Below are 15,313 nucleotides of genomic sequence, written 5' to 3'. Positions count from 1 at the left end.
TATAACAGGGAGAGAAAGTACCCTCACTCATGTACCGTATGATGGCTTTCGGAGTGTGTATGTAAATGGGGAAGTAGAGACGGTATCATTACTGGCTCTGAATTTTTACTAAATCATCAGACGTTTTGAAATAGTTACGTAGTAACAAGTCAACAAAAGAGAAAAGAAGTGTTTTATTGTATCTGACTAAAGTAAACTTAAGAGGAAGACGAGAGCATTAGAGGTGTACATGGACTGTCAATAGTTTGGTAGTTTGTTGCTAAATCTTTTTCTCCTCGTTAGAATCACGATTTACGAGAAGTATTAACAAGAGCATTATGCGACTTGTTTAATGGAGTGACCAGCAATTTTCCTTACCTGAAGCGAGGACGACGAAGATGCGAAAGACGTACTGGACGATCTCGGCCCTCTTAGGAGAGACCTTCTCCAGGATCATGGAGAGGGCGATGTTGTTGGGCACCATCACCGCCAGCCCGAACGTCACTAGCGTAGCCAGCGCGATCAACACGTTCACCGACTGCGCCAGGCTGCGGTCACAAGAGAGGGAAACACGTCAGCAAAGCACAGGTATACTCACAAGTCTCGAAGAAAAAGTAGAAACGGAGCCGACGTGTGAGTTCCTGAGCTGTCTTATCTCTCCTGCAGTGTGTATGTAACAGGTACTGGAAAGTGCCTGTCTTGCATCCAATCAGATACTACTGTGAGTCTACCAGACAGTCGCATCTGTCTTGCAAGCCTTAAATTAAGGACGATCAGCGATCGCGTCGTTGCCCAAGAACACCAGCTTATTTATTTGTGAGCAAACCTTTACTTGTAATTAATATGAATGCTCTGAATGTGACTGAAAGTTCTAAAATTTCTTTATTTAAAAAATGTTATAATATGTTAGTTCAGTATGGGAAGTGATGAATTGAATCAGATCATGTCTGCAGAAGTTAATAACGATGTAATTTTGGTGGGAACGGCCTTCAGCCAAAGAAAAAGCAGACAGTGGCGGAACACTGCGGGAGTCAAGTGGAAACTGGGACTTTTCGAGTGAAGAGACCAAGGAAGCGATCTGATACTTTGTGTCGTTGCTGGAGGTAGGCAGACCTGCCTATGGTAATCTGCGTGATTTAGTCTTACAGGTGATTGGCTCGGGGCGGTGAATGCCCCCTACAATACTCCAACTTTTGAAGGCATTCTAACTTACGAGAGATCCGAATATGCCACAGAGTAGGATTCTAATTTTTTCCGCTTGTATTACGGAACCGAGGACAGGCAGAATATTAGTTACTGTTCTTCGTATCGCGTGTGATAATTTATAAATCGTCATGTTCAACTCTGAACTATTTGAACTAGTCAGTCATTCACGTATTGTGAGCATGAAATGGATTTAGTTTTCCGGACTCTTCGATGACTTTTTAGTTTGAAGATTTTGTTACCGTTATCGAAAAGTTCTAGACGTAACTTTAATGCATTTCATAAAGATATTTTCTGTCTGTCTTCCCGTTTATTTCAGATGTCTTTTCTTGAATAAATATTGTTCGACATAATTCTCTGTCGTCTAAACCAAATACGGTTGTTGGAATAGAACCCTACTCATTAGATTATTCACTTAACTTTTATTTCGTATTTCTGTATATTTTATTAAGTCCGATTTTAGCCAATGGAAGGACTGTTTGTCTGCGGGATCACAGATACTGTTTACTATTTGCAGTGAGTTCGATGTGGCTCGACGCCGGCCGGTGTGGCCGAGCGGTTCTAGGCGCTTCAGTCTGGAACCGCGCTACCGCTACGGTCGCAGGTTCGAATCCTGCCTCGGGCATGGATGTGTGTGATGTCCTTAGGTTAGTTAGGTTTAAGTAGTTCTAAGTTCTAGGGCACTGATGACCTCAGATGTTAAGTCCCATAGTCTTCAGAGGCATTTGAACCTTTTGTGGCTCGACCCTATGACTACATCGAGCTATTCTTTTTAAATAGAGCAGCGCGTAGCCCGACAATCAAAGGTACGAACAGTATGAGGGAAAGTCGCAACTGGTTTACTCGTCTGGACTGCTATTTGGAAGAGCAACTATTCAGCATCAACTGTTAGGTACCGTCGCAGTGAAGAACTGTCGTATTTTACAACCGAGGAATAAAAGAATGTCTATTAACTCTTCACGCACAGTTTACGAGTACATATTCACAGTGTGGTGTGCACGATGCACGTCTGCTTCAGGACACCGCTCGTTTTTGTTGCAACAATTTTTGTTGATGAAAATATAATTTTGCAACAACTCTGTATCATTTGCCCACCCCTTTAGCTGAGTGTTTAGCGCGTCTGACTGCCATACAGAGGGCCAGGATTCGATTCCCAATAGGGCAGGAGATTTTCTTTCTCTGGGAGTGGTGTTGTCTTTATTATCATTTCATTTATTATGAACACGCAAGTCGCCCAACGTGGCGTCAACGGAAAAGACTTGCAACTCGCCGGCCAAACTCCGCCAGGTGGAAACTTCCGACCATCAATGCCATACCATCGTTACAATTTGTATCGTTCGAAGGTAATGATTTTTTTCCATATTGTAATACCGAATCCGCTAGATGCTCTGACTTTGGTAAGACTTTTTTGTTATTCTTGTAGTGCAATTCTGTATCGTAAGAACTATGAAATTTGAGTATATGTAGCATGGATGTCCTTGTGTTGTTCATAATATCATATACGCTTAAGCCTGTCAATACGTGTATCTATGAGCTGAGCTGAATATGTATTGAAAGCTACTTTAAAAAAAAAAGGACTTGGCTAGCACTTTGATGGGTCACCGCGTGATGACAAGTGGGGTGCACTCAGCCCTTGTGAGGTCAGTTAAGGAGCTACCTAACTGAGAAGGGTACCGGGCATGACAAGTGGGGTGCACTCAGCCCTTCTGAGGTCAGTTAAGGAGCTACCTAACTGAGAAGGGTACCGGGCACGAAAACTGACAACGGCTGGGAGAGCGGTTTGCTGACCACATACCCCTCCGTGTCCGCTTCCAGTAACGCCTAAAGGCTGTGAGGATGACTCGCCGACCGGTCTGTTCCGTTGGGCCTTAAGGCCGATGTTTGTTTTTGAGACGTTTGAATAACATCCTCTCGTAATCGCCGGTCTTCTATAATTATTCGCCAGAGACGAAATTTTTACATTTAACAAGATGGTGCAGTAGCTTGATCTGTTGGAAACGCCACTCCTGCATGCAGAATGGCGTTAATAGGAAGCCGTCATCCCTGCATACGGAGACATTTGAAGCAATTTTCAAACATGCAGTGCTAAAAAAATGTGTTGGGAAAATTTATATACACGGGCAAATCTTGCCTGAATGTGTTTTCATGTGTTTCAGAAGACTGTGTTTTCACAGACCATTCATCCACCAACACTTCCAGTTACTTAATATATTCTAGCAAAGAAACAGAATTCCTATCACTACATCACAATGTTGCGCAAGACAGTTTTTTCTTTTTTGCTTCATTAGTCTTATGGGGCTGTTCTGACTAGACAATCGCTTTGATTAAAAGCACTGGTATAAACTTTTCTGATTCCAGAAGCGCTAAAACGCAAACAGTAAAAACAGATACTAAATTCCATCACAGTGTTTGTCGATTGTCTGTATCTTCACACAAACTAATGTAACCGAATGATTACTGTGAACTCAACCTTCGACATGAAAATGTGTGTATGTTAATGGTTTTAATGTTTTAACTTACATTTAGTGTACTGATGATGGTCACACAGTGACCGCAATCTGGATTTTGCTATAAATGTTATTTGCCCACCCTTTACTACTTTAGTTACTGATGAGTTACGTTACAGTTACCAACTATTGTTACGAGTTCTTAGAGGGCTCAGGATACACTTACATCTCATTTAGCGGCAGGTTTAGAGTGATGCTATCCATGGTGTCCTCGCCATACTTCCAGTAACCGACGAAGCCCATCATGGCGTACAAGCCGACGACGATGGAGAAACCGATGTTGAGCACTCCAGGGCAACCTAGGAAATGGCTCGGTTTCTTCATGCTGTTTTCTACCGGCAAGACCTGTAAAAGATACAATGAGATTTCTGCACTGATGCAGCAGCCAAGATTCATTAAGATATTTTCACTTGTATTTTATACAAAGTGGTCAGAAACAGTGTGAAAAGATGGTGAAGGTGTTGCAGGGTAGGTTATACTGAGAAATAAATGTTTAAAAATTTCGATACGTTGCGTCGTTTATGAGTTAATTAGCAGGCTGTCGATGGCGCAAATTTTAGCGTCCCGCCAGATATAAGTAGTGTCAATTGTTCTCATAGCGAAGACGATTGCGTACGAGACTGCTCAGCATTTGACTCGGGTTCCATTCTTACTTCCGTCCCATGTCAAACTATTGTACCGCTCTCTTGTTCGGTTTTGGGAAACCAAACGAAGAACGCGCTAATTTCAGTGCTAATTAACAAGGAAACGACGCAACGTATCGGATTTTTTCTTAACAACTTATTCTCAGCACAATCTACGCTGAAACACCCTTACAACTTTTCAGATTGTTTCTGACGACACTCTGTAATGCCTTTGGAATAACATTTCCAAACAAAAGACAAGTCGTTACCAGACGTACGTAATACCCGTAAGCACTGCCTATGTTGTGTAGACATCTGCAGAGTGTTAAACTATTATTTCAGATTCTTGAACACCATATTTTCACACAGAAGACTCTTGTTACTTTGTAATGGACTTACAACAGTTAGATAAGTAGGTGAACCATATTTACAAGTGACAGGGCTCTGCAAGCAGACAATAAAAGCTTCCAAAAACGAACGCAGTGAGTGACAGGAAATGCAGACTGAGAAAAATTTAGAAGTCAGTTGTCCAAGAGAAGGCTTAAATGCTCTTTTGTCTAAGAACTGAGACTTCACGAGACGGTTTTAAAAACTAAATCTGTTGATATCATGTATCTTTCTATAAAAGACAAGATTCCTGAACATATGTATTTGAAGTGTAACAATATCTTACTCGTTCACTATCCTCATATACTTCCTCTATCTCTTCATCTTCTGCTTGCGACGTCGGTGTTGATTTGCTTTCGATTCTGATGAGAATAACTCTACCACTAAACTGCTCACAGTAACCCACTGTCTGCCCTTACTTCCTATTCATAGCAAATTTCACTCCCGTTATGCCTTTTTTCGCAGCTACTGATATTAACCTATACTCGTCTCACCACAAGTTCTTGTCTCCTTTCGATTTCACTTCACTGACCTCCACTATATCTAGAGTCAACCTTATTATTTCGCTTCTCAGATTTTCTAGCTTTTCTACTACGTTAAAACTCCTGACTCACCCCACTCAGACACACAGAACGTTAACTTTTCTTTGGTTATTCAATATTTTTCTCATGGTCACCTCTCCTTGGCAGTACCCTCCTGGAGATCCGAATGGTGTACTATTCCTGAATCTGTTTTCAATGGAGACTTCATCATGCCACTTTTTCAATTACAGGCCACATGTCCTGTGGATACAGCCGGCCGGAGTGGCCGAGCGGTTAAAGGCGCTACAGTCTGGAACCGCACGACCGCTACGGTCGCAGGTTCGAATCCTGCCTCGGGCATGGATGTGTGTGATGTCCTTAGGTTGGTTAGGTTTAAGTAGTTCTAAGTTCTAGGGGACTTATGACCACAGCAGTTGAGTCCCATAGTGCTCAGAGCCATCATGTGGATACACACTGTGTCTGTAATGCAGTGGTTTCCAGTGCCTTCTGCATTCTCAAGCCGTTCATCATCGCTGAGTCTTCCCCTCTTAGGGTCAGTTTCCCGTCTGAAGGCAAGAGAGTCCCGTAAACCTCTATACGGTCCTGTGACCCTCTTTGACAAGGCCGTTGGATGAATGAGGATGACTTCTTATACCGGAAGTCTTTGGCCGCCATTGCTGGTGATTTTTATTCAACATTTAAGCAGTGCCGGGGTTCGAACCCGGGACCGAGGAGGTTTCGGTTATGAATGAAAGACTCTACGTCTATACCATGGGCGCGTTACACTTAGTTCTTAACCATTGAAATCTAGCCAGGCCACGGTTTTCCAGTCGGCTAGGGTCCAACGGATATGATCACGAGCCCGAGAAAGAGACGCTGCAGGCGATGTCGTGCTATTAACAAAGGCACTAGCGTCGGCCGTCTGCTGCCATAGCACATTAACGCAAAATTCTGTCGGACTGTTCTAACGGATATGTTTGTCATATATCCCACATTATTTCATTCAGTGTTGCTTATCTATTAGCGCTTACAACTCTACGCAACTGCCGCTCCTCTCAGTCACTAAATGAAGGCCGGCGCCCAGTGTATTGTCCGTGGTGAGAGGGAAAGCCTGAAATTTGGTGTTCTAGGCACGCTCTTGGCTCTGTGGATCTCTGAATACTGAATTCCCTGAAGATTTCCGAAATCGATTGTCCCATGCGTCTTGCTCCAACGACCACTCGGCATTTAAAATCTTTAAACTCCCGTCGTGTGACCATAATCACGTCGGAAACCATTTTACGGAAATCGCCTGAATACAAATGACAGCTCCACCAATGCACTGCCCTTTTATGGTTTGTGTACGTGATACGGCCGCCGTTTGTATATGTGCTTATAGCCGTCCCGTGTCCTTATTACTTCAGTGTATGCAATACATGCACAATAAGTAAAATTTCTTTATTTACTGTGTTTCTGGTGTTGCAATCTTAAGGGCCAGGAGGGTTGAGTCTGTTTCGCGAACCCCTTCTCAAAAATTGTTAGCTTTAGGACGGAAGACTTCGACTCACCACGCCGATGCACTCCATGGCGAAGATTGCAATGCTGAAGAAGATGGGCAGCTGTGCGACAGTTGCGAAGTTCTTGCGCTCAGCGATGTCCGGCAGGTCGCAGAACATGTAGTAGAGCGTGATGCCGCAGCTGATGCCCACGGCCACGTTGGCCGCGTGCGAGAAGGGCACCAGGTACTTGAGCTCGCGCAGCACCCCCAGCACAAGCAGGATGGGCAGCGGCATCAGCAGGTAGTAGCGGATGTCCAGCTCCGCCATCGCGGGCACGTAGTACCTGCACACCTGCCACGCAAACACCCGTTCAGCACCAACGGATTCGCCAATAGACGAGTACACAGGAAATACAGGGAGAAAAACGTCATCTACAAACTGTGCAGAACTCATATTGCAATTATAATAGTAAGAGTGGGCATAAAGCGGAAGCAATAGTCGGGAAGACGGCAAAAGAATTACAGCCATTCCACAGTGTTACTCGGTCTGTGGATTGAACAAGAAGCAAAGAAATCTAGGGAGTTTAAGTTCAGGAGCAGGAATAAAAACACTGATGAGTCGAATCAAATCAGGTGATGCTGAGGGAATTAGATTAGGAAATGACACACTTAAAGTAGTAGATGAGTTTTGCTATTTGGGAACCAAAATAACTGATGATGGTCGAAGTAGAAAGGATATAAGCTGTAGACTGCCAATGGCAAGGAACGTGTTTCTGAAGAAATTTGTTAACATCGAGTATAGATTTAATTGTCAGCAAGTCTTTTCTGAAAGTGTTTGTCTGGACTGTAACCATGTATGAAAGCGAAACGTGGATAATATATTGCTTACGCAAGAGGAGAAGAGAAGCTTCGAAATGTGATGCTACAGAAGAATGCTGAAGATTATATGGGTAGATCACGTAACTTGTGAGGAGGTACTGAATAGAATTGGGGAGAAGAGGAATTTGAGGCACAACTTGACTAGAAGAAGGGATCGGTTGGTAGGACACGTTCTGAGGCATTAAGGGATCATCAGTTTAGTACCGGAGGGAAGCGCGGAGGGCAAAAAATTGTAGAGGGAGACCAAGACATGAATACACTAAACAGATTCAGTAGGATGTAGGTTGCAGTAGTTCGTCGGAGATTAAGAAGCATGCACAGGATTCAGCAGCATGGAGAGCTGCATCAGACCAGTCTCTGGGCTGAAGACCACAGCAACAGCAAAAACAACAACTATCCTTGATGACTTGGTAATTCTGACAGACACGGCAAATGGATGGAAAATTAGTTGAAACTTCAGACAGAAAGAGGCAAGAAGCTTTTGATTTTCGATGCTACAGAAGAATACTGAAGAGTGGATGGATAGATCGAATTACTCATGAGGAATTGGCAAGGAAACTATAGCACAACGTGATAACAAGAAGTGGTCGGCTAATAGAAAACATCCAGAAACATTAAGGAAATGTCAGTTTGGTAATAGAGGAAAAGTGGAAAGAAAAAGAATTAATTAGGAAGGTCAAGTACTCAGGTTCTATTGGATATTGGTTGAAGTAATAGTAACGTCGAAATGAACAGGCTTGCACAGGATAGACTAGCATGGTGAGTTGCTCAGACTAGTCTTTGGAGTGAAGACAACAAAAACAGTAACAACACCAGTAACAAGTCAATATTCTCGTTAAGTCAGTGACCTTTCTACTTTTCTTGTACTAAGTTCTTCATTTCTACATAAACTGAGGTAATGGTTTCACATCAGTGTCTACAGGATGTTTTCCAGCAGCAGAGCAAACTTTTCACTATCAAAAAAGAAGTCGCCTGTTAGTAAAATGATCAAGAGGTGTTTTGTTTGTATCGCTCCAACCCTCCCCGTGCCTGCACTGTTTAAGGTTATCTCTAAGATAATTCATCAGGTTACCTTCCATTCCGAATGCTGTTGCACGCAGCGACTGTTATATTGATTGTAAATAATAGATTTCAGCTATCAGTCGTCCTTTTGAAATTTTATTGACAGATCTAGATTTCAGCTAGAAACTTGCCATTCCCAATGCACTATCATTTTTGATCAATGCATGTAATGCCTATTGGTCAAAAATGGTAGTGCATTTGGAATGGCTAGTTTCCAGCTGAAATCTAGACCTGCCAATAAAATTTCAAAACGACGACTGAGAGCTGAAATCTATTATTTACCGTCTAAGACAGTTGATCACTGTCAATAAGACTAGAAGTAATCAGATAGAAAGACAAGGAAAGGAGAGACAGGCTGATAGTGACGAAATTACAAATTATGTTTTCACTGTTCCTCTCGGAATCTTACTTCAAGAAGCCAGCTATTTTTAAAGCAGCTTAGATATGTGTCATCTTCTGCATCATTTTTGTCAACATCGTTGTGATGATTAAGGACGGACCGTCAGCAGTTTCTAAGCACATCATTATATCAGCGTGGCTTTGATAGTACCGCAGCCCTTGAAATCCGTACTTATTGTTTCTCTGCTTGTTTATTAATAACAACCTTTCGAGGTATTTCTTTCACAAGAGCAGCTCCCTTTAAATGGCCTCCTTAGTGACGACATCGAAATCTTAGAGACAACAAAATTCTTAACAGATATTTGGACAAGATAAACGTTACTCAACCGGTCATATGAGTCTCAGAAGCATTTCGATTGGGACGAGTACTTTCCTTGTATGATAGTACCAGTTCATGATACAGAAATAGGTTACCTCTTCTTATCGAGGCAGTTGCTATGTCTCAATCGATCATGATATCAACGTATTGCTCAGTACTAATGTTTACCTGTCACTTGCTGTTTGAAAACACCAGAGAGGTATGTATCTCTGAGTATCTCAAAACAGTTTGCTAATTTTCTGCTTTAGATGATTCGAATATTTTGCTCTAAGTAACCACGAACGAGAACATTTGAAAGCAGCGAATATTAATATGTGCTTTATATATTAAAAAAAGCGTTCTATGAGTGATGTAATATGTTTCATTGTGCAGAAACTCTTTTAATCTTCTGGTAAACATGAGATGATTTTCTATGCGTTGTGTACAAAGTTCCGCGTAGTCAGCGCGTACACAACTTTCCCAACAGAGCGCGCCCCGCTAAGCGGAACAGCGCAGGCGCAGCGCTCGTCCGTCTCCGCACTACGAGATGGCACTGTCTTAGAGACGGACCAAATTCTGCTTCCGCCGATCCGCGTATTAATATGTAACGCAGCCAATGAGATTGCTGGTAACGTAGAACCTTTTCTCCAAGTGGATCACACTCGCGCAGTGATACCTGAACGCTCGAGGTATTATAACGAGTGTACAGTCCTCTGATTAGTCAGTCTGCATTAGTTTGCCCCAGTCTGCATTAGTCTGCATTTGTCTGTACCAGTCTATAGTCAAGTTTCAGGCTGCGCCTAATAAGATTATCATATTCCTGTACATAGCCAAGAAGAAAAATGTATAGACACTTTGTCAAGTATCAGAGATATGTGAGAATAAGATTAACGTACCAAGACCAAAGGATCTTCGATTGTCAATTGTAAATAGCATCCAGAATCAAGTTAAGTAAGGTTTATGATTATTATTATTTTAATAATTGTGTGTGAAAATTAATCAAGTTCTGTTTAAAGTTGGTCACTATCAATCTGCTACTCTAAGCGTGCAAGTGGCATTTCTATCGTCTGACCTAACGGCAGAAGATGAACACGCCACAATAAAACCACGATACACATTGCTGACACTCGCCTACTTCATTAGAGCGACAAGTCAAATAATCTGATGGTGTGTGTACCGAAGGTCTTACAGAACGTGCACCACACTATGGTTACTGAGTACGATGCATCTTAAGAAGCCACAGAGACCACAATGGCTCCTTGCGTGTACAATTTCGCCCTTAAATAACGAATACAGCTCGAATTTTCACATTTCACTGATCACGATGTCAGTATGTGGGGGAAACGTTATCATAGCGTCAAATCGTGCCAGCAGAAAATATAATATGCAGTGTCGAACAGGACAGTTCTATATAACTTCTGTTTTCAGTACATGCAGTCGTCTAATTTCCTTCCAATGTCATTATGAACTACGAATGTAGATGATTAAGAGGGTATGGCGCCACAGAAGTTCAGTGTCGAACCAGCTTCCCTTTTCAATCCGGAAACAATAAACCTTAGCAAGAGGAGGGACCATTCGAAATAGAGTTGTTCCAACATGAGTCAGTCGTGAAATATGCGAGTCGGAACGATGGAGACACAAATCATCAATCAATCTGATTGATTTCCGTAAAGTGATTGTGGAGAAAGCGGGTGAAATCCACCTTCTGGAAATGAATTTTTTTGGAGAAGGGGCAATTTTGTGACCGAATGCGCTACAACAAGACTCGTGCAAATTTTCGCCGAATCTACCACGCCCGGACTAAGTTACAGGTAATAAAACAAGTGCTAATTTATGACAGAAACGCAGTTAAGTCTCAGCGCGTAGAGAAACAGAAATTTTGCAGTTATTTTCCGTTAATGATAGTTTATTTCCTACGTATTGTTGCAGGACTTTCGTTTATTGCTCTTGTAATTTGCTTTGCATGGTACATAAATTTTATTTCTATCTGCTATAACGATTTGTGTGCTGGATCTAGAGTTTTAGTCTTATGCTTCTAAATTTTTAAAAGCATGTACGCTTATTCATTTCTATTGCAAGATTGAGCTAGGTAGCGCAGTGGTTAGCCCACTGGACTCGCATTCGGGAGCAGGACAGCTCAAATTCGCGCCCGACATTCCAGATTTAGATTTCCCCTGACTTTCCTAAATCGCTGAAGGCAAATGCCGGGATGGTTCCTTTAAAGGACAAAGCCGATTTCCTTCTTCATCCTTCCCTAATCCGAGCTTGTGTTCCGTGTGTAATGACCTCATTGTCTATGGGGCCTTAAACATTAACCTCCTCCTCGTCCTGTTATGTTGCTAGGTTTGCGGTCCAACCGAACGCACACACACACACACACACACACACACACACGACTTCCCCCTCCTCTCCCCCCCTCGTCCACGCCCACTCAACTTAAATCAGAGTCAGTCATACAAGTGTCGATATCAGGAGCTTGGAAACATGGAAAATAGTTTTTACGTGTAGCAGTTGTGTTTACAAAATGCAATTGTCGTGTGGTATCAGTCATTAGCTCTCTAACAAGTTGATATTCTAAGCCGGAGGTCTCGCGCTCATTTTACGTAGAATGTTGTGTTCCTGAGTGGTGTAAGAGAGTCTTCATATTTGGATTACGACAGCAGACTCACCTGCTGTACCGAAGTGGCGAGCAGCAGCAGGTACACGGACGACGCTCCGTAGTAAGATGACAGGATCCCGACGTTCACGAAATTCCTGTGAAGAGGACTGCGTGAGTAAATCGAATACCAAAATAAGAGCTGCGGCTGACAAGCAACGTAATTATTCGGAGTAAGTACGTTTAGCGTCGCTTGAGTAAATGAAACACCTGTAACTAATACTAAAATCACAATTAAATGACTGAGATCGTTAGTGGTTAGGGCATGGCACTTACGGGAGGTGAGGGTGTAAAGCGCGTCCTCCCATCCAGATTTATGTTTGTCGTGGTTTGCCTACTTGGATAAGACTGATGCTGGGATGGTTCCTTTCAAAACCACGCTGCCGATTTCTTTCCCTATTCTGGACCTATCTGTGATTGTGCTCCGACTTTAATGGCCCCTTCCTCCACGGGTTGCTGAAGCTTAAGATTCTGTCTTCAAGGGAATGAAGAAGTAAGGAAATAATTTGAAAGTGAATTTTACAAAGCAGAGAATATACACTGATGAGCCAAAACATTATCACCACCTGCTTAATAGCCTGTTTGTCCGTCTTTGGAGCAAAATACACACTGATTCTGCGCATCAGGGATCCGACAGTTTGCTGGTAGGTTCGTAGATATATATTATATTTCAGTGCACAGGTCATGTAATTCGCTTAAATAAAGGGCCGCTGGTTTGCGTATGCGGTGATGGCGCCCAATAGCGACCCAGATGAATTCTATAGGATTTACGTCAGGCGAATTTTGTCGCAGAGGCGTCATCGTGAGTTTACTGTAATGCTCCTCAAACCACTGAATAACTGTTATCGCTCCGAGGCACGGACAATTATACTGATGAAAGATGACGTCGCCCTCGGGGAAGACATCAAGCTTGAAGGAATGCAAGTGTTTCGCAGCTGTCAGCGTGTCTTCGATTACTGACACAGGTCCCATGAAAGCACATGATAATGTCTCCCATAGCATAATTCAGCTCGCACCAGCCTGCGTCCGAAGTGCGCTGCACATCTTGAGCCACCGTTCACTTCGATGACGTCTTCTGTGGACACGACCATCTCCCTCGTGTGTCAAAAATGTGATTCAATGGAGGAGCCGACACGTTTCCTTCGATCAGCGACAGAATCCGGATGGTCCCGTGCCCATTGCAATCGCAACCGCCGATGTCGCTGGGTCAACGTGTGAACACGTAGGTATTGTCTGCTGCGGAGTTCCATTTTCAACAATGTACGATGAATGATGTGCTCTGAAACACTTGAGCGTGCACCAGCATTGTGCTCCTTCAGGAGAGATGCCACAGATCACCATCTGTCCCACTTTGCAGAGCAGATAAGCTTCCAGACAGTGCTAATGAACAATTAAAATCGTGTCTGTTAACATTGTTCATCTGATGATACGCTGCTGGGCACTTACGTTCGCACGACACAGAAAACTTTTCGTTTAAGTCCCTCTATTCTGCTGGATATGGCATGGATGACGGAGTCAACGCTGAGTGAAGAATTTGTCCACTCCACCCTAAAGTGCTTTTTGTATGACCTGTTGCGACAGAGCCCTTCATAACTCTGCATCTATAAGGAATGGCTAACTTTTGCATTGTAGTGAAATTTGTCAATTTAATGTTGTGGGGGTATACGAAACTCTATAACTGAACCTTCTAAGCATTAAATGTTATATCGTATGTGTATCTCCTTGAAACACGTTACCATGTCGGGAAGACGTTTAATCCTAAATGCAGAAGGCGCCGCTGATCACTATTTTTAAATTTTTACGTGAAACGTCTTACCGATTTGCTCACGAAACGAGACACTGCAAATGTAGTTCGCAGCCGGGCGGGGTGGCCGTGCGGTTCTAGGCGCTACAGTCTGGAACCGCGTGACCGCTATGGTCGCAGGTTCGAATCCTGCCACGGGCATGGATGTGTGTGATGTCCTTAGGTTAGTTAGGATTAAGTAGTTCTAAGTTCTAGGGGACTGATGACCTCAGAAGTTAAATCCCATAGCGCTCAGAGCCATTTTTTATTGTAGTTCGCAGAAGTATAAAATGAAAAGACACGCGCAACAAAGATAGTCGCGAAAGTGTGTAGAGTACAGATGAGAACTACAAGACATTAGTTGTTACTAAACTACTACGATATTCTCTTCGGAAGAAAAGGGCTATGCTTTAAAGAAGACTTTCAGATATTCTCTTTATCTTTGTATGAAACATGTAACCGGGTGGACATATCAGTTACCAGAAAGCTGTGCGTTTGCTCTTTGCCCAAACAGCGTGTGTCGTCTGAACCGTTTACTGTTCATGTTTCAATTCTATATAAGGATACACACCAGTAAAGTACCGTCTGAATGATTTCCTAATTATATTTCCGAATCTAAAACCCTCAGGGTCTCCTGATTTAATAAGACGAGTGTTTAATTGCGAGAGATGTCTCTCCTTCTTATACGAGACATGAAATCATCTTCTCACACACAAACACTATACAGATGCCATTTCTGAATGGAGGAACCAACAGCTTACATATTCCTTACAGGCGGAATGTAGAGAGCGTTACTTCTACCCGTAACATGTTGTGCCAGATTCAAAAGGAGACCTTCGGTGTAGCGCCATTGTATATAATCCCAGTGAGGGAATGTTTTTACCGAGTGGTGTTGTGATGGTATTCGCAGTTGCATAAGCAGAGTTAAAGGCTTTGCAACAAGTTCGTCATTTCTAAAGAACGGTTTCCGCAGTTCGTTCCATGATGGATTTCTCCTGATCAGTACAAAGAGCGGTTACCCAGTTTCTTTTTGCAGAAGGGGAGCATGCTTCACATATTTATCGCAAGATGAAAGTAGTGTACGGAGAGCAGTGTTTCATATGGTGTACAGTATTCTCGAGGGATCAGCGTTATGAACATCTTCAGTAATGAGTCCCGCCTCTAACTAAGGCCCGGTGACCAACGAAGACATCTATGGAGATGCCCCGGACGGCGGTGGGTAACGAACCTCACAGTCGCCCGCAGTTCGGCCCGACAACCAAGTGTGATGCTATTTCATTCGATATCAGGACTCTTTCCGTTGTCATCCGCGGCGCCTTAACAGGACAGAGGTACAATGCGATACTCTATGAGTCCCGTTTTGTTGCCCTTAAAGGCAAACCATTCTGTGCTTGCATTTCGGCAAGAGACTAACCGTCGAAAGACGGCGAGAGCTTGTCTTCGTGCTTGCCAAACCCTACCTTGGACAGCAAGATCGCCGGATCTCTCCTCAGTTGATAACGTTTGGCGCATTATAGGCAGGGCCATCCAACCATCTTG

At 43.1% G+C, this 15,313-nt stretch overlaps 1 protein-coding gene across 2 annotated transcripts in view; it reads right to left on the bottom strand.

Moving 5' to 3' along the window:
• LOC124788342 (proton-coupled amino acid transporter-like protein pathetic) overlaps nt 1-15,313 on the bottom strand; it is an 88,194-nt gene that overhangs the window by 3,352 nt on the left and 69,529 nt on the right. For both annotated transcript variants that reach the window (XM_047255602.1, XM_047255603.1), the window contains exons 6-9: nt 12,005-12,089; nt 6,768-7,049; nt 3,856-4,034; nt 358-527 (exon numbers count right to left, since the gene is read on the bottom strand). In XM_047255602.1, coding sequence (XP_047111558.1) covers nt 358-527; nt 3,856-4,034; nt 6,768-7,049; nt 12,005-12,089 — 716 coding nt within the window. The remainder of the gene's footprint in view (nt 1-357; nt 528-3,855; nt 4,035-6,767; nt 7,050-12,004; nt 12,090-15,313) is intronic.

This window comes from Schistocerca piceifrons, chromosome 3 (genome assembly GCF_021461385.2).
Source record: "Schistocerca piceifrons isolate TAMUIC-IGC-003096 chromosome 3, iqSchPice1.1, whole genome shotgun sequence".
Taxonomy (NCBI): domain Eukaryota; kingdom Metazoa; phylum Arthropoda; class Insecta; order Orthoptera; family Acrididae; genus Schistocerca; species Schistocerca piceifrons.
This window is presented reverse-complemented; position numbering and strand designations above follow the sequence as displayed.